At 36.7% G+C, this 22,294-nt stretch overlaps 2 protein-coding genes across 2 annotated transcripts in view; one reads left to right on the top strand and one right to left on the bottom strand.

The window, feature by feature from the left end:
- The window catches only part of LOC5572323 (influenza virus NS1A-binding protein), a 79,378-nt gene that overhangs the window by 10,000 nt on the left and 47,084 nt on the right, over positions 1-22,294 (top strand). The window contains exon 2 of the mRNA XM_001653950.2: positions 19,518-19,618. Within this exon, the coding sequence (XP_001654000.2) occupies positions 19,588-19,618 (31 nt within the window). The 5' untranslated portion in view covers positions 19,518-19,587. The remainder of the gene's footprint in view (positions 1-19,517; positions 19,619-22,294) is intronic.
- On the bottom strand, positions 7,063-9,561 carry LOC5572312. Its single transcript, XM_001653951.2, has 3 exons — positions 8,495-9,561; positions 7,600-8,421; positions 7,063-7,537 (listed from the first exon to the last, which is right to left on the bottom strand). The coding sequence occupies exons 1-3, from the start codon at positions 9,164-9,166 to the stop codon at positions 7,088-7,090; spliced, it is 1,944 nt and encodes a 647-aa protein (XP_001654001.2). The 5' UTR covers positions 9,167-9,561; the 3' UTR covers positions 7,063-7,087.

Genomic DNA, 22,294 nt, shown 5'->3' with positions numbered 1-22,294 from the left:
CTCTCACTTCAAATAACGGAGCTGTTAAAGTAATGGTTAGTTTGCGATAGTTGAAAATCTTACTTACTTCGTTTTGTAAAACCGGAAGTTACACGTTCTAAAACTGAAAAACCGAGTTGTTTTTTTTTCTTTGAAAAGACATCGACACGTTAATGCTTCCAGTGGGCTATTTGTCCTTTGAAGGAAGCACCACATTAGACAACGGACTAGCATGCAACGCCCATTGGCACTGTCGGAACACATTCCTCTCGAAAAGTTTTCCGGCCTGAGGCGGGAATCGAACTCACACTTCTTAGCACGATGCAGCTAAATGCCTTGGTAACAATAACCGCACGTTTACGAAGCCCACACGGAAAGTTACGGAACACGTAGAGTTTCGTCTGCGATACACGTAGGATCGATAAATTAAGGCTGTTTGAATAAGTTTTCGAAAAATATGCTTCTATAGGGTGTCCCACGGGCACGAATTTGATAACGAGAATCACAATATTTTTTTCAAACAAATAAATATATTTTTATATTTTTCCTTGGGGCATTTTAAACGCTGCCTGTGAAAATTTTGTTTCATAAAATAATTTTTTACATTGAAATTTTTGATTTTAGATTTTTTTTTGTTGAAAGTAATGAATGTTTTTATCAGAATTCTTCGATGTGGTGAAGTCAAGTATATTGTATCTAAGATATTCCGCAAGAATTTTTGTTCAAAATATTATTTGATTTAGCTAGGAAACATTTGAAAAAAATGGTTAAATTCTTAAAAAATCTCTAGTTTTTCTCCCCACATAAGATAATTTCACGAAATCATAGCTTTTCATGTATTTTCAGTATAAAAAAAAGTTATTTATTTCAAGTTTATTTACGCCAAACATCTATATTTTGGGATAGACAACAATTTCGATTCAAATTACATATAATTAAGTTTGAAATTTTCAAAAAAATAAGTGATAGTCCGATCATTTATCGTATCGGCAATGATAATAATATTTTTTCAGATTTTTATTGTACGTTCTTTATGATCTAGCACAAATTTCTTACAACAAAGTCGGTCATATATAAGGCAGCGTCCATTTATTACGTAACGCTAAAATTGGAAATGTTTGACCCCCTCCCCCCCTCCGTAACGCTTTTTGTATGAAATTTTTTTAATTTTTGTATGAGCCGTAACGCTAGAGCCTACTCCCCCCCTCCCCCTAGAGCGTTACGTAATTTGTGGATGCCGCCTAACGCGATTTGTGGAAAACTGATAAGAGGAGTTTTCAGAAATGTAGCACGATCAATAAACAGGTAGCGTAAAAAATCGTTCAAAATTCAAAATCAGCCCTTGATAAGTGTCAGAATAAAATGTTTGAAAATCAGGTTGTTACAAACTTGCTACAGGATGTTGTTAAAATAACTAAAACATAACGAAAAGTTGTATGAATTGTAACATAAAGTTCTTACAAAACTTTATATTTGGAGCAATAGACAGAATTTTTTTTTCTATAAAACAAGCAATTCAAAATTGAGCCTATAGCACAATTTTAAATCACTTGCAATTTAGCCAATAATTAAATTAAGATAATAACAATTTGTTACCGCTTGAATGGTTTAAGAAACCCAAGAGACTTTCCTTTCATACTCCCCCATATGTAGGTATTTAATTTTACTATTAAATTGTTAAAAATAAACAAATAGAAATATATTCAATAGATCTAACATATTTTGTAATTTTTTTGTTTTAATATTTTCTTTGAATAACGGTGCCTAACAAAATTGTGTCATAATAAGATATGCATATTCTGATAAAATTTTATTATATTTTCGTTATGTGCCTCTAGCCGGAACCCTATACTGGCAACCAAATGCTTCGAAAGCATACTAATTTTTTTTCCGTAATCTTCAAAAACCAAAGAATCGTTTTTACGGATGTTGCATCAATTAGTTGTTAAAAAGGTATATCTAAATGATTAACAAACTGTTAACACGAGGCATGTTTTTTTTTGGTTCAGATGAAGCAAGAAAATTAGTTACTTTTCGACATTGATATAGGGTGACTTGTATTTTCGGCCGCTTGATTCTCTTCGTAATGAGGAGTTTTTCAAAAGTTATTGGACTCAACATTTGCATCAATACTTTTAGCTAATAAACGCATATCGCTGCTAAATTTTAAAAGACAAAAACCCCTTTTGATGAGGAGAAACTCGCAATAATGAAGAAAAATTAAAAAACGAAACTTAGGGCCGATTTCTTTACTCCGCTTAGGTCTTAAACCTAGTTTGAGGTAAACGTGGTTTACGACTTAAGCGAAGGTGAAGAAATCGTTCCTTATAAGCGGTTTCTTCACCACCGCTTAGGCCTAAACCTGGTTTAATCGTATGGGTAAACGTGGTTTACGGCTTAAGCGAAGGTGAAGAAATCGGCCCTTAGAGAGTAAAAACGTGAAAAACATTGTAAAAGCATTATTACAAATAAAACTAAGTAACCGCATAGTAGTCGTAGGATGTGTAATTATGAATTTTACTTTCATTGATTATTATAAAAACAGCTTCGGTGAGCCCTGATCCCCTCCTTTTTCCCCGGGTTTTGCCACTGACATAATGCCAGAAGTCTACCAAAAATCTTCCCCATAAAAATCGTCAGTTTTTTTTTTTGTCGCGAGTGATCAAAGTATTCGACTAAAAATATTGTAACAAGTTCGTGAGATGGAAGGGAAGGAAACTTTGAAAGTTATAGTTAGGCATCTATTGATATCTTTTTAATATAAATACATGTTTGTATATTTTCCTTATATTTTACGAGCCGTATTGTTAAATGGACTTAAAAGTAATATCCCCTATAACTTTTTTGGTGTGTGTTCTGTTCAAGGTTTTAACTACAAGAAGTAAGATTTTAAAACTGTTTCAAACAATGTAGCTTGGGTTTAGATTATTATTTATTTATTTATTTATTTACACCGTCTTCGAAATATCACATAGACTGAATTTAATATATGTATAAAAGTTAAATCAATTTCTTATTCTATTTAAAAAATAAGGCTTATAAACATACTGTGGTTTGGATTGGTGCTTGATTCTTTGCCTCTAATTTTATGGTTCAAGTCGATGGAAAGTCTTGCAGTCTACTAAATCCCATCCAAGAAAATTTTAAGATTTTAATATCAAAATACTAAATGCCTTCTGCTTGTTTCAAATACCGTGCACCCCCGCTAATTTGAACGGTATCTCTTGCAAACCATCGGGGTTCATCTTTAATTTGAATTAAAAACATCTAGTCAGCCTAGAAACGTGTTCTCTTTCACTGTTTTGTTTTGATTCTGCGTTCCGTTCCTTAGCGTCCCATCTCACTTCACTCCGTTCCTTGAGCTAAATGACGTTTGAACCATTTTTAATCTGAACGATGTGCAAATTAGTGAGGTACAGATTAAATGTGGTCAAACCAACGGGGGTACCCGGTAAATCTCGCCTATTGTTTCGAATCACGTGGCATTTTTTTTTAAATACCTGAAGGTCGTAGACACAAAAGTCAATTTGGACAAATTGAGTTGTAAGATTGTGAAAAATAATAGAATCGTTCAGGTGGGCTTCGATCCCACGACTCCCAATACGCTAGACTGGGCGCGTTAACCAACTACGCCACAGAACGGGTAACGATTCTGCAGCGCAATCGGCCAACCTGAAACCAAAGTCCGTCACGACCCCATTTTCTCCTTCACAACCCTACACCTCCTTCGGCTCTCTGAGATGCCCAATTCGACTCTCCTAAGCGTGCCTACGAACAACAGTGATTTTTTTTTAGATTTTTGGAATATGCTTTATGATTTGGATTTACCCTCCAATACTCAACCCCGCCCTTAGACGGGTTACACTTTGGAATTTTCTGAATTTTTGGGTAGCTCGGAAAACAAAATGATTTTATTTTTGGCTTAAACCTTGGACCGTAACACGCATATAGTGAATTTTTTTTATGGCTTTTGAAACATTTTTGTATTTTTGAAAAATGTTTATAAATTGATTTATTTTATAACCTACAAATGTCTGGGTTTAATTCAGTGTGTAATACAAAAAATGTACATTTTATATGTTTTTTGAATCAACCTGTCACAGAAAAAGAGTTTGGTGATATTAAAATAGTTTCAAACCAATGAGAATATATACCGAGGTGAGGAAGACGACATTTAGTTTGAGTGTTATCCGTGTACGGTGCAAAATGTATCACAACTACAAGCAATCGAGCTCCCATAAGAAGCCGTGAAAAATAGAGACGTATTAAATTTCTGTTTACGTTTTTTTTCTTGTTACTAATACATAGCCTTCGCTTCTTCTTCCACACCTTAGTATAATTTTCCATTGGTTTCAAACTGCTTTAACTGCAAATAACAACACAGAGAATAAAAGGTGCTCCAGAAAAAAAAAATCAAAAGTCAAAGGTACTGTAAAAACTAATTTTTATTATTGTCAAAAATCGTCAACAAGGATAGTCTTCAAGGTAGAACGAAAAGGATAGGGATGCTCAAAAATCAAAAACCATAATTCATAAAAATAAACCATTACCCAAACATTCTGTTTAGATCGAAAAAAAATATAGGTATTAGGGTTAAAAATAATTGGTACCGTAAAACGGGGTAACTTTGTTAGTTTTTTCGAAGAAAACTTCAATATTTATGACATAATGCATTACAAAGAATTACAATTTATATTTTTAAAATAAGTACTGGCATTCTAGGGTTTATTCAAATATTACGTAACGCAAAATTTGGCTATTTTAGACCCCCTCCCTCTCCCACGTAACAGCTTTTGTATGGAAAATTTTAAATTTTTCTATGGACCGTAACACTATGCTAAACCCTCTCCCTCCTCCTGTTGCGTTACGTAATGTTTGAACGATCCCCTAGCTATCGATTGCACTTGATAGATTGCCAAAAGATTTATTCTGAATGGATCAGTTTTCTGTTTTAGGGTAACTTTGATAATGGAGTACAAATCGAACAAAATTGAATGAATTACGGAACATTTATAGGGCGTTGCATATCTCTTGGCGTTTAACGCTATATGGAAATTTCTGACTTAGATTACAAACTACTGTTTCTTAGTTCTTTGATAAAAGCGTATAATACCATAGGCTTTCCATTACTAATCGATTGATTGAACTATGCGCAAGCGTATTAAACAAACAGTATCTTAGGCTTTGTCTCCAATTTAATGTAAATGTTAAAGTACCAAGTATATACTTTGAGGGTTAAAAAGAATTACGGGTCCAAAATAATGAAAAACAGTGCTTTACAATTGATTTATTTTCGACGTGTTTTGGGCTTTAAATTATCAAGTGAACATTTTTCTCTCATAGAGGAAGTTTTTCTCTACATTTTAGCATAATCATTAACTTGGTTACGCTGTGTAAATCATTAATTTTGACAAAAACCCAAAATCACAGGGTCCAAAATACCGTTTTGATTTATATTACGGACACTTAAGGTCTCAACGAACTATAACTCATCAGGAAGCATATAAAATAAATCAATCTGTTTGATTACTCGGCGCTATCGAGCCTTCAAAACACTTAACTTTTGAATGGCAGAAAAAGATTTTGATTCCACTACATGAATAATTTAAAATAAATAGAAATGTGAGGACTTTTCATGCTTCTTATTCCGGACGCTTCCTTACTTTTGCCTCATGTTCCGGGCACTATGATTAGAATTCCGGACAGCCCATAAAAATCATAAATAGGAAAGTCAAATCATTATTTGAAACTGACAAACCACTAAAGAGGTTTCTAAGGCAGTTGAGTATTATAAAGTTTCATAGATATCTGTGGAAAATATTGATTAAAACGAGCCTCGAATGTGTGAACTTTAGAACGGCAAAAATTGAAACATTTCGTGTGAAATGTTTCCCATACAAAGTAGAGTGTCCGGAATAAGAATCTGTCCGTAATATGAATCAAAACGGTAAAATCGTTCAAATTAAAAATAAATCCCCATGATTCGCATGAGGTATCGTTCAGATTAGCGGGGATACACTGTAACACTATATATATTTGACGCATCTTGCTTGCAAAAATTGCTAACTGGTTGGACAAAATCCGATGAACAATTTGTGGCGTAGCCTCCAGAAAAATTCTTGATTTTCTTTCGAAAAGACTAACAAAGGATTTCTAGACAAACATTTAGTGAATCCAGAAGATGCCTTTCTTGCGGATATTATAAAGAAAAAGAGTTATAGTTGTTATAAATGTTTGAGAAGCTAAACTTATGATGGTTGTTCCGGATTGTCTACTCAGTGATCTCCCTTGGAGCAGGTGGGGAAGCTTAACTCCATTTAAGGTGAAACAGTGCGGAATCCAGCTTCCATTATTGTATCAAAACATCAAAGGCACTAATCTTGCGAGGGAGGCATCCCACCAGAGGGCACTTTTTATTTTGACCTTGTGTCCTACCACATAACTACCTCAAATCTTAAAATAAGAAGATCAAGAACGTTTGCCTGCTATTTCTTCAGTTTTGTACCATTGAGTAGGAACACAAGTCGACTATTGTGATAGCTAATTTTGATTTCTGAGATGTTTCACCTTAACTGCAACTACATATATTTATATTGTGTTCGTATCCGAGGAATAATGTATTTAAACTTCTACTAACTACAAGATCTTCAGTGTCTGTCAAATCATAATATGAGTTTATGCAATGCATTTTAGTATACATTCTTTTTTTCTTTACCACAAGCATTGTTGATTATTTTAAGAGAAACAAGAGAAACTCTTCCTGCATATATATTGATTAACTAGTGGTCCCGGCAAACTTCGTCTTGCCATCAAGTAGGCTGTTGAAAAACGCTATGGATCGTCCCATACAAAAAACAGTTCCGTTCACTCTCGTTTTTCCAACTTTCCCGGTGAATATCCGAGGATTTTCATACACACAAACACGTCGGAATCCTTGACGAACAGAACGGAGAATAAATCATTCAAATCCGTTGATCCGTTCATAAGTCATTTCGTGACATACAAACACCATTCCATTTTTTTTACATAAATAGATAGATGATTGTGCTCAAATCTTGCCAATTGCATGAAAAGTTTCGTTGATATTAACCATCCTCCAGAAGCCTTTTCAGTTCAAATAACCATCGTAAACCAGTTTCAGTTTAATTTCATTCATCACTTCTTCCCCATCACTCGGAGAAGTCTTCGAGCCCTCTTCAACCTTTTGCAATTTCTTCTTCCGGTACAGCTCGGCACCTAAAATGAACCAAGCCAGAGCTACCCCGACGGGTAGAAGAATGTACAGGAACCTCAATTCCTTAAGGCCAACCGAGTTGAACGCAACAACTCCCGACTCACACTTGGGCTTATGGGCAATCCAAATTCTATTCGCGCGATGCTTGATGCCGACCTCCATCTGCCATATTAATCGCTGACGGAACAGTTCCCGATACTTGCTACCCTTCCGAACCGGAATGGCAAAGGGAGCCACCTTGATCGCTTCCAACTCGTGTATCTTACAGGTGTCCTGCGGAGTGAATGTCTGCTTGATGAATAGATATGCCGCGTTGGATTCCACCTGTTGAAGACTTAATGTAGAATAACGATCTAATGCAGTTTACGTGTCGAGCTCAACTATACCTGAAAAGCGTACAGCTCGTCCTTAACTCGTCTCATTCCGACGTCAGCTTCGATGAGGGAGTTCTTTCCGTAACGCTTGATTTTTTTCTGAAATAGGTTCTGGACCTGTGCATCCTTGGCTTCATTGAGGTAAACCCACGTGTAGACTGTATCCATGGCTCCGACCTTCAGGGGAGATGCCGTCAAGTCGTCCACCGACCTAATAGCTCGACTTGGACTTTGAAGCAGCGCTACGATCGTTGCCGAATAGGCAGCGAATATGAAGAAACTGGCCAGTTTTGCCACGAAGAAAAGAAATTTTGTCGAATTGAAGTGTGCACTCAGATTGATATCCTGCTGGCACATTGTTCCAATGATGAAGGTCAAAGAATCCCCTGGAGTAAGATTCTCTCGTCTAGCAAAAAACCTGACGCTCATCATGGTAATCCAACAAACGATTATGAATCCTAAGCAGCTGAGCCAAACCTGACCACTGAACGGCAGCTCAAAGATGTTGGAAACCAACGATAGTGGAGGTTGTTTGAAGATAAAGCAAGTCTTCAACAGAAAAGCAACGGTGATATAATCTGACACTTCCATTCTTTCGGACCGCATTAGGACACCCATAGCTACAAGCTCGACGGTACGGTTTGCCAACAGTCCCATAAGTCCATTGAATGTACCGTTAATTTTCCAACCACCTAAATCGACTTGTATCATATTTATGGTGAAGTTAACATCATACATCAGTTCCTTGATAAGCGGAAACGTAGATTTGGCGTACAAATCGTGAAAAGTGTCCGACATATCGTTGATCCCTGTATGTTTCTCGGGAGACGTTATCTGTATCGATTGAGTAATGAAGTAGGTAATGAACAACTTGGGCTTGATCTCATGGTACAAGTGTTATACTCACCGCAATTGCCGTAGGCATTCTGTACCCTCGCAAGTTTCTGCGTTCCTTCAAATTTTTATTGAAACGAAGTAGTGCTCGCTGCATGTTGGTGGATTCCATCAGATTCCGACCGTGGTAGCATATATCTTTGAATATCAAACTACCTTTAGAATGCTTCTTGTGCACATCGAATAGTCTCCACGACGACTGGAATACGCCAACCGCAACGCTGCTTCCAGGAAGAGCTTCAACATGTCTGAAGTCATCATTATATCGTGTTCTGATTGTGTCTGGAACTTCCAACTTGTCGGATTCATGCACCTCCTCCAAAAACAACCAGAAAATGTTAGTCTGCATGAACTCATTGAGACTGCTGATTGTCAACAGTTGGCGCATTTTAGTTTCACATGAACCATCTACTACAACACCACTGTTTCCATTTCCTGATACGTTGAAATGGTCGAACCTTTCGATTATTCGCACGAAGAAGCCAGCTTCCAGATAGTTTTTTGTCAATTGGAAATTATCTACGGTGTTGAAGCAATTGACCACTGTCAGTAACTTAACATGTCTTGCTTTGAAGTAAGTATTCGATACCTCGAAGAAATTATTCCATTCAATTCCTTTAACGATCAAATGTAACTGAAAGATAATGCAAAGATAGTACAGCTTCGTGACTTCCATTGCTTGCATCTGGAAGCAACACTTCTAGAAACTCAAATTTATACTGCACTGGAGAAGCAAAGGGATTATCTTATGCTAAGGCATAAATCATAAATTGCTCTGATTGCAATGTTCAGGTGACCCTAATTGAGTTGTTGATCGGAAGAATGTCTCAATTATTCAGAGGCCAGTTCATTCTGCTACCGATAGCAATCTTCATATTAAATCCACAGGTCGAAAATGATAGCCATACGCATTTTGGGAGCAATCCTTTATAATCGATGTTTTACCTACATTTGAGTAAAAAGTAGTTGCTACATAATTATAGGACCTCATTATGATATTTGATATCAGGAGTTAGAAAGCTGGCTTCAAAGTCACTTCCTTCACCAATTAAGAGATTTTTTATCCATTTAGGTCAAAATTAGTGCCTGAAATTGTGAAAAACATATTGGTACCGTAATCCGGGGTAACATTGATCATTTTTTTGAATATTTCTTAAATATTTTGTTTGAAAATGCAAATGTTGCAAGTTTTATATTTTTAAAATAAGTACTGCCACCCATAGCTCGTGACTATATACTGCATTTTGTTTTTGAAAGATTTAAGTATGTTTAAAAAAATGTTTTAAGTGGTTTCTTGATTTAGCTGATATGGGGTAACATTGATCACCTATGTAAATAACGTTCGGTAATATTGAAAATATCGTTACTTACTTAAATCATGGCCCCCGCAGCCGAATATGAAAGCCAAACGCTTACAAGTCATTTACTTTTTGAGTTATTTTAAAATTAAAAACAACTCGAACCACGGAATACGCCCAAAGGTAGGCAATTTCCTAAGGGAATTCTATATTCTTTACAGTAATTCGTTAATGTTGCTCAATTGAGCATATTTATGAAAGTTTTGACAACGGAATCGTTTTCAGCGATGCCATTTTTAGTAAGAACCGCATTATCCTTGCTCATATCGTTTGCAGAACTTATGTGAGATATGAATCTTCGGTAGTGTCATCCTTACCCATTGAAATCATTGTTTCGAAAAGTTGACAAATTTACGGATAATGTAAACGGAATTTTCGCAAAAATCCCCACTTACATTAGCTTATGAATATAAGAAAGAGAAGCACCATTCGTGATTTGGAAATGTTCCATCAATATAGGATGATACGAACTTTTTACGAGATGAGTCATTCCGATCAATGTCACCCCGCTGATCAATGATACCCCGGATTACGGTAGCAGATTCATGAATTCCAGATGTCTCACAAAAAATGATTTAAGAAATTCTGTAAAAAATATTCAATCATTACGACAGGAATCTTGAGCTATTTCTACAGAAATTATTCAAAGAATTCAATAAACGTAATAAATTATGTTTCCCTTGGAATTTATACATTTGTCTATGTAATTTCTATTGAGTTTTTCTCCTATAATTGAAAATTTGTCCAAATATCCAAATATCTGCTTAATGAAAACATGTTTGCACATATGTTATCCCCTTTTAACACAATTTATTACAAAATCCCGTGTTTCGTAGAAAAAAAAATCTTAAACGGTGCTTTGCAGTTTCCTTCAAGGAAAAATAATCCCTGGATTCTTAGAAATTTACGAAGAAAGCTCCCGAAATTTATGTTTCGAAACACATATTTGGAAATACTTAAAAACGATTTGAATGAATTTTATTAAGAATGGAAAAATAAAATAGCATGAATAATCAATTCTCCTGTAATGCTTATTTTTTATTTTTTAAAATTCTTATTTTTTTATTTTTTAAAATTCTTCTAAATCTACACTCTTACAAAAAATCAGGTAAATTTACGTCTTCTTTGATGCACATAAAAGAAGCGAACCATTTGACATAAAATTGCATCTGTTCTTAAAATTACATGACAATAAAAAACCAAAAAAAAATACACGTCGAGACGTAAAAGTCGTTATAACTGACTTTTACTTCACGACGTGTAATTTTGTTTCAATCTTTTTGTCATGTTCATTGAAGAATACTTTAAATAATATTTATGTGCGTAATCGAAAATTTATATTTTAAAAACATTTTAGTAACTCTTACCTTGCTGCTGTTGACGAAAAGTTATGAATATACATTCGAAGGGAAACAACTAGGAAAAAACTATGATAGTTGTCCACAAAACATATACACGTTCTCCTAGACTCTTCATTGCTCACAGCAATTTTAATTGAAAACACTCATAATTTCCTCTTTTTCGAAACACACGCACTCTATAATCGAACGACAATCCCAAAGATGTAATCAACGATTATCTATCCGGACAACTTGCTCTAGTCTGATAGCACTAGCCTAATAACACAAAACACCACCGCAATTTAGTTTTCCAAATGTTAGGCAATCATCAGCCGACGCGAACCAAACGGAACATAGTTTCACACCCGCGGAGCATCGAAATAATTCATTGGTTCATTACCATAGCAGTCGCACTTTTTCAATTGTTGCGAACCATTATTTACTCACAAAACCATTTTTAAGCATTATTTACTGCATCAAATTCAATATCCAGGTAAACCTTTTTATTCATTTTCGATTTATTTCACTCAAAAACACGCAAGAAAAGAGTCACGACGTACGACCGGCCATGTTGAAAACAAACTACATGATGCCGGCGCTAAGATCGGACCCCATGTTAAACATCATGTAAATTTACGTCTTTTACAATGTTAATTCTAGTCTTCCGTTTATGTTTATGGTACTTAACTCGTGAGATTGGCATATTGACACAAACACTACATATGTTTGTAAAAAGGGATTGATGAACGTAAAATACAATTTGGTTTGATTAAGGCGAAACAGTTTGGAATTAACTTCTAAGATTGTACTAACATTTCTAGGGCACTAATCTCGCGAAGGAAGCATCAAACTAGAGTGAACTTTTTATTTTGGCTTTTTGCACTAGCAAAAAGCTTAAAATAAGAAGATCAGGAACGTTTGTCTACTATTTCTCCAGTTTTGTGCCTTTGAAAACGCGAGTAGGGTCACAAGTCGGCCATTGTGACGGCCATCTTTGGATTCCGAGATGTTTCACCTTAAAATTTCTATTTTGCTTCACGGTTTTGAACTTTAAATCATTAGAAACATAAAACTGTGTCGTAAATGCATTTGCGTCATTAAATCATTCAGTGCAGATTGAATTGAGTCATATGTAAATTCCATATTTTTTAAGAGTGTGGTGCATTTTATATGTCCGATACTGTATTTCCAATTTTCGTCGAGAGGAAACTCGTAAACGTCATGAGATTCGTTGTCGTTGACCGCTTTTTAACAAATCCGTGTTGAAATTGAGATATCAACGGTTGAGATGCAGTGGACAGGATATTATGAACCATTTTTACGAAGATTTTCGCCAGGCAGCACAGAATTGAAATTCCTCGATAATTTTCAACACCACGAGTAGAACCTGCCTTAAAAATTGGGATGACTGAGGCTGTCTTCCAAAGCATCAGAAAAGTTCTCCTTTGGAGCGACTTGTTGAAAATGATTGTCAATGGAATTAGGAAAGAATCGGCGCATTCCTTGAAGAGTAACGGAGGAAGATTGTTGGTACGGGGCCTTTACTGGTGTCGAATTTTTGCAAGGCAGATAATACATCCTGCTGAGCAAAGTCAAAAGGCTTGAGGTTTAGATCGAAAGTGGGACAATTCCTGATATTTTCCGGCGAGAACGTCGGCGGGTTTGTACAGTGTACGTTTCCGAGAAAGTCTGCAAACAAATCAGCAATACCTTCGGGGGAGTTAGCGACGGTTTGTCGGAAAGCCATTTCAGCTGGGAGTTTGTTCACATGTTTGCGATTCCGTATGAAGGTCCAGAAGGCGGAGGGATCTTCCTTTGCAGTCGTTTCCATGCGAGCAACGTAGAGTCGGAACGAGGCTGTATGACAATCGATATAACTGGCTTCTAGGGTACAAAGTCTGTCACGGTTCTCAACAGTTTGTGACTGGACTGGAAATAACACCTTCGAGATTTACAAACAATATTACGAAGGTGTTGCAGCTCGGATGTCCACCATGGATGTGTACGGCTCCGTTGTTTACATGGAACGTGCTCGTCCAGAATGCGATGCAGAACTTCATAAAAAGTCAGGCCCATGGCACGGGATGACTTTTAGCGTAGTCAACATCTCCATGTGTTTACTCATTTTCGGGTAATTTGAATCGAGAGTGTAATCAGAATGCGAAGTTTTGTTTAATGTTTATGATCCATAATCGAGCAAGAGTCGCAATCAAATCACTGATTGCTTGCTTGGAGGCTTGCAGGATGCCTTTTAATGTTTGCTCTCCTTCCAAAGTCATCGACATGTTGAATGTGCTTCAACTTTTTGGCACATTATTAGCTGATTTAACAATATCAAAAATTGATAATCAAACCATAACAAACAATTAAACAAAACTATGGTCTTTATTTTCACAGTTCTTACAACTGACAGTGGGCGATATTCACTTATCGCCCGGGACATCCTGGCTACGAAGAACACTGTGTATCGATATATGGTTGTCATGGGCCTGTAAAAAGTACATACCGTTTCGTCCGTGTCTTTGCCAATGAACAGTGTAGCCCATTCGACGGTAGCGATAGCGCCTCGTCGAAATTACAATATCGAAAGTCAAAAATGTCGGTGTGATTTGAATCACCTACTTGCGTGCAGCTGTCGTTAACGTCAATGCGGAGACCAAACGGCTTGTGATGGTTGTCCATTCTGAGGAGAGAAGCCGCTCAAGCAGCTCTACGTCGTTGTTGTTATTCACGAAAGCTAGATCCAGAAGGCGTCCATTTGAGTTAACAATGTTGTTGATTTGCTGAAATCCAGAAGCAACCATTGTTTCAAGCAGGGTGACTTCGTGTTCAGATGAGTAGTCCATTGATATGTTCATCAGTCTGCCAGATTAGTTGAGGGAGGTTATAATCTCCAACGACGACGATCGAATCAGACCGCGAGATCCGTTCACTGAGCTGTTGGATTGCTGCAGAGTGCGAAGAGTACAATACAGGTTGCGAGTTGGGGCGAAGATAGATTCCGCAGATGTGAATTGACGACTTCTGCAGCTTTACACATGCAATCACTTGCTCAAGATTATCGCAGTGTTCTGGATCGACTGACCTACAATTCAGTGATGCTTTCACGGCAATTAGAACTCCACCGCCTCTACTAAGGTCGCTGGTGGCTAAGCTTCAATCGCAACGAAATATATTGTAGTCCGAAGCCAGTTTTGCATTCGAGATGTCTGGAGTCTGGACGCAGCCACGTTTCAATGAGTACTATGATGTCATAATCGGAGGACGATAAGTTTAATTCACGCGTTTAGTTCGGATGCCTCTTACGTTTTGATAATACAGTGTGAGGTATTTCAAAGTAGCGCTGGATGGGTACGATGGGCAGCTTTCTAGATCAATGCGATGGACGACTGCGTTGACATTGCTTGACTGGTCTGGGCCTGGCTCGAAGAAGATGCTCCCGGTCTGATGCGCTGCGGAGGCTTCCAAAAACGTCGAACGTTCGAGTCGTGATTAACAAATTCGCGGAACAGTATCCCTTGGGGCCAGGTAGCGGGATCCATCGCTTTTGCTTTGTGATCATGAGGAACTCCAATCTTGAAGGACACAAATGAGAGCATCGATGCAGGTTTGCCTCTAGGAACTAGTGATTTGACCATGACGTCGTTTGTTTGCAAACATTCCTTGGCCAAGTCGTGCACATCGTTTTCTGAGACATCCGGAGATATTTTGGTCAAACACACCCAGAAGTTGTCCGACCTTGCTGCTAGTTCGCTGCATACATTGCTAGCGGTTTGTCCAGTACCGCAAAAGATTTTCGGTGGATGTTCTGTCGACACAGATGCGTCTTCATCACGCATATGTATGGTGTTAGGTGTAGGGCGAGTACAGAACTGGAAACGAAACAAAAAAAAAAAAAAAGATTTGTCGTAGTTTTCGAATATTTTGCACAATACTAAGATGAAAAAAAAAACACTCAGATGACGTTAAGATAGTGCCCCTGGCTTAATTTTTCGAATTTTTACGACTATTCGATCTTAGCTGTGTGGCTATTGGTACGCCAACCCTATACCGATTAATCTTACGCACCTGATGCTTGATCATCATCAATAGTGTGATGGGCCGATTGCATTTCCCTGAATCTGAAAGCGACAATAAAGAGCACCAAGCGTTGTCACAGTTCAAAGAGATGGTGCGATGCCTTCCCACATTTTCACCACCATCCGAATGGGGACAGACAGACGCTCCCAAATTCCCATTCCTTACTCGTCTGCCGTGCGAAAAGCATCGCGTGAATTTCACTCCAACACGTCGTTCCCGTTTTCGAACTCTTTTTTTTTTGTTTCTCGCTTTTCACATGACTCTGCTACTGTGAGGAAAACCTGATGTGCAGAGGAGAGTTTCCGCCGTGAATTGTGTCTTGTGTCGAGTGAAGTGTTTCGCTGTGTGACCCGCTAAATGGGTGATGAAAATTGTGCAACGTGTGGTCAAATTGGTGGAAGTACCGAGAAAAACGTGACCGAGATCGTTCCCATTCGATAAGTGGAGTGGAGGAGTTGTTAGAAAGGAAAATTCCTGTTTTGTGTCATAGCCCAATATTGCTTTTCCAGCAAAATTTCGACGTGCGATGCAGAATTGAATTCTTTGTATGAGCGACGACGAGTCTAGACAGTTTATGGTTGGCCAGTGCATACAGCATTGCAATATTTGCTTGTTGTTGTGTGAGTAATGAGTATACGTGTTGCGACATGAGAAGACTCTTATAATCGTGAAACAAGAAACTGTTACAATCTGGAAATAAATAGCACTTAAGAAAGTGTGACACGTTTGATATTGCAACGTACTACATGTGTAAGGATACATTTCATGTAAGTTAAGTTGTCGAAGATTTTACAAACTAGCGCCCTAAGACCGTTAACATTTCAAGTGACAAACATGTGACAACATGTCTACTTGAATATTTCAAACAAAGAGCTTTTGGTTTATGTGGGAATATTATAAGTTGTGTTTTGGAAGCATTAGGAGAAATCTTCTATTTTTGCAAGTATGAAAAAATGTATATCAAAACTTTCTTTGCAATCTACTACACTGCCCATAACTGCATATTTGTAACATTCGACAAAAGTAGGCATTGAGTAAATGGAATACTAAGTGTGCATTTTATGGCAGTATGAGAGGATAATAAAATTTCTAAAAATTACCAGGAACTCACAAGTGCTTATTTGAGGCTGATATTTTGTACAACTCATATCGCATACTAGGTGAATAGTCAGAAAATAATTCTGAAAGGAATTTCATTGCTATTACATTATGAGGCTCATTTATAATTGTGACTGTTATGCGGTTATAATTACCAATGTGACAAAACAACTTGGTATTTTTTTGAATTTTCTAGAACAATCTCATCGATTTCAGTTAGTTTATCGAAAGTATTTATCATTTGATGACTCTCCCCGGTATTAACTTCAATTTGTTAAAAATGTCGAATGTGACTGTTATGCAGTTATGGGCAGTACAGATGACACGCAGGCTTCGTCCTTTGGTGGAGAGGCCTGTATCATCCGTAAACAAAGATTCTTGACATCCCTGAGGTAACTCAGCAACGCTGCCCAAAATGCTGCCTTGAGGAACACCAGTTCTTACTGAAAATCTTTCAGACTCGGAGTTCTGATAATTAACCTGAAGTGTACGATTTTACAGATAACTTTGGATTATTCTATCAATTAATGTTGGAGAATTAAAGTTTTTTAATTTAACAATCAAGCCTTCATGCCAAACACTGTCGAATACTTTTTCTATTTTCAGAATAGCAAGACCAAGTATAATAGCCTTCAGATTTGTTGGAATTAATCAAATTTGTCACACGTAAAAGTTGATGAGTGATCGAATGTCCATGGCGGAATCCGAACTGTTCATTGGCAAAAAATGAATTTTGGTTGATGTGAACCATCATTCTTTTTAAAATGACTTTTCCAAAAAGTTTATTGATGGTGGAAAGCAAAATGATTGGACGATAGCTGGAAGCTTCTGCAGGATTTTTGTCCTTATACGACCTTGTCGTTTCTCCGTTTGTCAGGAAAATACTGAAAACATTTGTTAAATATATCAACTAAGAATGATAGGCTACTTTATGGAAGTTTCTTGATGAGGATGTAAAAAATTCCATCATCGCCAGGGGTTTTCATTTTTTTTTTTAAATAATAGTTTTCGCTTCTTCGGCAGAAGCAGAAGTTCTTCAACCATTGACATGTACAGTCAGTCTATGCTATGCTAGAAGCAGAAGTTTTTCCAAATCAGTCTCCCAGGAATTTTTCAATTCGACTAGTGTGTCCTAAATTAAAATTATGAGTGCTTTCATACTGCATAGCAAATTTTTGAGTTTTTTTGCAATTAGTTAGTAATAATTTGTTTTCCTCATTCAAGGCTGGAATTGTTACTGAGGTTTTTTTTTTCAAAATTTTTGGAGAGACTTCAAAATTTTTGGTGAGACATTTTATTTTCCATTTTTTTGAATTGAGTAAAACGTTTTTCAATTTCTTTTTGCAGATCCTGCCATATAATTTTCATAGCAGGATTGCGACTGCGTTTAAATTGCCTTCTCCTCACGTTTTTAAGACAGATCATCGTCTATAATCACGGATTCGAATTTGCTTGCTTCAATAATGGAATCAGTAAAAGTTTCGAGAGCATTGTCAATATCAAGTTTTCTTTGCAAATAAATGTCTGATTACTGTCGATAATTATAGATGATTACTGTCGATATTTGTTTCATATGTATTCAGCTCAAAAATAATTAAATGTTGAGCTGATAGGAATGAGAATCGCTTCATGGGATATTTGGAATGTAACAGGGACATGGTCTTCTAAGGTTTATTTTTCCATTTGAAAGACGAATGATTATTACCCAATCCCGAGTCGAATGTTGATCAACAACTTGCTGACCGAGAAGATACCGTTTTGATTCTTATTACGGACACTTAAGGCCTCAGGGAAGTATAACTCAGAATAGGACATACAAAATAAATCATTCTGTATGATTCCTTAGCGTTATCGAGCGTCGTAAACCCTAAACTTTCGTATGATGAGTAAAGAATACGCTTCCGCAACTTGATCTATTTTAAATAAATCGAAATGTGTGGCCTTTTTATGTTTCTTATTTCGGACGCTTCCTCACTTTTGTCTCATATTCCGGACACTTTGATTCGGATTCCGGACAGCTCATGCACTGTTAAAAATAATGAAGATTACTCGTAATGTAAACTTCACTTATGCGATGTAAACATGATGTCATGTAAACTTAAGTCTCAAGTCATGTAAAAATGTGTTATATGTCATGTAATCACATAGGATTCTGCTAGATTACATGACATATAATTGAAGTTTACATGACATATCATGTAAATATCCATGATATACCACGCTCCAATTATGTGCATTATATGTCTCAGAAATTTACACGTTTCTTTCTTACTGTGTGGAAATGATTGATAGAAAAGTCAAATCATCAATTGAAATCGTCAAACCACTAAAGAGACGCCTAAGGCAGTTGGGCATTACAAATTTGCATAGATATTTATGGAAAAAGCTTGTTAAAATGAGCCTTGAAAGTATGAACTTTTTAACGGCAAAAATTGAAACATTTCGTTTGAAATGTTTCCCATACAAAGTAGAGTGTCCGGAATTTGAAGCTGTCCGTAATATGAATCAAAACGGTACGACTTTCCAGTTGAATCGGGCTTTGGCGCATTTTAAAGTCGTAAACAGGTGAACACTCCCTTGCTTCCCGATTACCACATAGCGGGTGCTTGGTAACTGAGTTTGTTTATTATGAAACCGTTCAAGGACAACGTCGATAATAATCGATTGGGTTACAGCTTTACATAACCAACTAGCACGGTTCTTTGGCTGGTTGAAGGGAATGAGGGACACTTTATTGTCGATTGGAGAGGTAGGGGGTTTTTTTGCTGATGATATTAATTTCATTTCCGATTCGATAATCGGTTTGTTTACAGCTGATTAATTTGTTCTTATGAATGGTGCAATTTTTTACAATTAAATGATTGTTACAAAATCGTGAATTATAATAGATGCTATTCTTATTCGATGTTGAATATAATAGATCATAATAATAAGGTAAATTGGTTTGGTGGACTGAGATATTCGGGTAGGTTGGCTTCAATTCAAACTTCAACGCTTCCACTATTTGTACATTGTGTGGTAAATTAGCGCCCAAAATCAAGCTTCATGAATTAAAAGTTAATGTTCTTCATGTCATCATGTAATACATTCAACATTCATATCAAGAGTTGCAGAATCTTACTAATGGATTTTTCTTTTCTGTTCATGTTCATGTTTCCAGATTTCATCCGCAGCACTTTACGTTTTGAACCGTTTCATTTGACACCGCCAAAATACTACCAACAAGGAAAATGCGTCCCCGTATCGAAAGCTCAATTGGCGGTAAGTACATTTTAGCAATTTCTCATCGTAAATAAAGGCTATATTTTTCATACAATTATCGTATAGAGGAAGTACTACTAAGCCATAACACATAGTATTTTACTAGTAAACAAATTTTCAATGCACAAATAGGCCTGTTAATGAAACGTTCAGCTGATTATGAAGCACTTTGTCAGTTTTTCTATGGGGATGACAGTCCCGTGTATGCACTGATCCTCCACCGACATAAAAAAATGCATAGACGGATCTGTATCATGAAAAGTACAGTGCTACAAGTACACAGTTTTATTATTTTTTTTTTAAATTTATTCATTGACGTTTTGGAAAAAATTCTACTTTCAAATGTCACCGAAAGTAAACAAACCATTGGTGCGTTTCACTTGTGCTTCGCTGCATATCATTATATGTTCGAATGTTAGAGACCGTTTGAGCACAGACTAAATTTCTTGTAAATTGCGAAAACTATCTGAATTATGATTATGGATAGCAACAAAAAAGAAAAAATCAGGGCTGTCAGTAGCTCTTTTTAAAAAGACTTGGTCACTATTTTAATGAACATCTCTAAAAGTTTCTATTTTGATTTGAATATTATTAAGGGGCTTGGGCTTGGGCTTGGGATTATATTTTCCAGGGAGCGATGAGTTTTGATAATTGATCGCTGTTGTTAGTAGCTTTGATAAGATGTTGGGTGAATTTCAAAGCAATGGCAACCTTTTTATTACAAAATTTAGATTTTGTCTTCTGACCTAAAGATTCTGGTTAAACTACTGCATAGTACGGCTATCACTCATCAAAATTACTTTCACTTCGGGAAAATATAATTTCAATCTGGCGAGAAGATTACAAACTGAGGGTGGGTTAGGAGCACAGTCAGACCCTTGAATGTGCAATGTGGGGTAGTAATTGGGAATGCCATTGACGGTTTGTAATCTTCTACGAGGTTTTCGAAAACCAACAGGGCGCGTGCACCGGGTTGCGGATAGGAGCAAAGGGAGATCAATAGCATCTACTTAAAATAATAGAGCAAAAAGCCGTTCCATGATTAGGTAATGTTTAGCGATCTTCTATGGTGTTCTAGTACTATAAAATTCTTCACTCACTGGGAATTCTGGCCTTGATAATATCAATAGTGCTAAACATAAAATAATACCTAATAGTCAACAAGTACAATGTAGTTTCAATGTAGTAATAAATGAAATAAAATCAATTTTCTATACTTGAAAAGGTTTTGAAGACAATCAATGAGTGAAAGAACTACCTATTAGAAAAGCCACATCAGCTAAGGCTATACATATACAAATGTTGGTCATAGGGTCATGGCGAGCATTCGGTATGTATGTCTATGACTGATTCTGATCTAATAGGGGCACTAGAAGACCACGCGGACAATTTCGAAACAAATTATTTTTATACATCGGTCTTATGATCCGAAAGGCTCAGCTATGCTGTAATGTCATTTTTTAAGCTATTCATTAGTGCTGTTTAATTGTTTATTATTCTAACAAAACTACATAATTATTCATAACTAATCACTGTTCCTAATTCTCTTTTTCTCACCTTCTTATCTGTTGCATGATTATGATCATTACTAATATAATGCATGAGCATGCACAATAAGAATAATTTCAGAATTGTAAGCAGTCAATGGATAACTGGATAGAATAGCTTCGAAAAGGATGCTCAAAACAGAAAAAATCTGGTCAGGGAAGTATGACCATCATGAGTAAGTAACACATTTCATTTTAATAATATCAAATATTTTTATATAAATCAGCACCGCCAATCAGTGAACTGAATTATAATTTTATATCTGTACATGATAAAAACAGATAAAGTTTGTAAAGTTGTCACCATCGATTGAATTGCGTTCTTTATAGTAATGTTCAATCATTATCAAAAGCTCCTAAAGCGTCGCATCGTGCCATCAGCAGTTTTTAGCATCACTCTCATATTGTTATTACTTTGTTGTTTATTAAATTTATATAAAGCGATCAGTTCATTCTTTCTTACTAGTACAATTGTTTGAAATTTTAATCAAACAAACCAAACTTCAAAACTTAAATTAAATTGCTCTCAGCACATTTACATTTTGCAGCATTAATCGCATTACTGTGTCAAGTCTTCTCCAATTTCCTATACCCTACCCCAACCCTTCCTATCATTTCCGATGGTGTTCAAGTGGTCCGCATAGACTATTACGGCCATTACCTATCCCTGCCCCCGGCTTTGGACTGACTTGCGCTCTCATTGCCCCACCAAACGCTGCAAAATGAAAATGAAAATGAAAATATTATTAAGGTAAATATTATTCATTTATTAAGTTAACATCTAAACAGATAACATTTAATCAACAATTTTATGCCACAATACTCGGTTCGTGGCTGCATCTCTCCTTCCTGGGCTCCACCCCACGCTCGCCAAATCGATACGCACTTGGTCCGCCCACCTAGCTCGCTGCGCTACACGCCTTCTTGTACCAACCGGATCCGAAGCGAACACCATCAGGGTTGCTGTCCGGCATTCTTACAACATGACCTGTTTATCGTATCCTTCCAGCTTTGGCCACCTTCTGGATACTGGGTTCGCCGTAGAGTTGGGCGAGCTCGTCGTTTATCCTTCGCCGCTCCATACCGTTTTCCTGCACACCGCCAAAGATCGTCCTAAACACCTGACGTT

This window comes from Aedes aegypti, chromosome 3 (genome assembly GCF_002204515.2).
Source record: "Aedes aegypti strain LVP_AGWG chromosome 3, AaegL5.0 Primary Assembly, whole genome shotgun sequence".
NCBI lineage: Eukaryota > Metazoa > Arthropoda > Insecta > Diptera > Culicidae > Aedes > Aedes aegypti.
The sequence above is the reverse complement of the archived record's forward strand: the minus strand, read 5'-3'. Positions and strand labels throughout refer to the sequence as shown.

Excerpts from the sequence above, each read along its gene's own strand:
- LOC5572312 (XM_001653951.2), bottom strand. The coding sequence starts at position 9,166 with ATGCAAGCAATGGAAGTCACGAAGCTGTACTATCTTTGCATTATCTTT. Across the intron at positions 8,422-8,494 it reads GAATGCCTACGGCAATTGCG|ATAACGTCTCCCGAGAAACA; the intron begins GTGAGTATAACA and ends CAATCGATACAG. Across the intron at positions 7,538-7,599 it reads ACGAGCTGTACGCTTTTCAG|GTGGAATCCAACGCGGCATA; the intron begins GTATAGTTGAGC and ends AGTCTTCAACAG.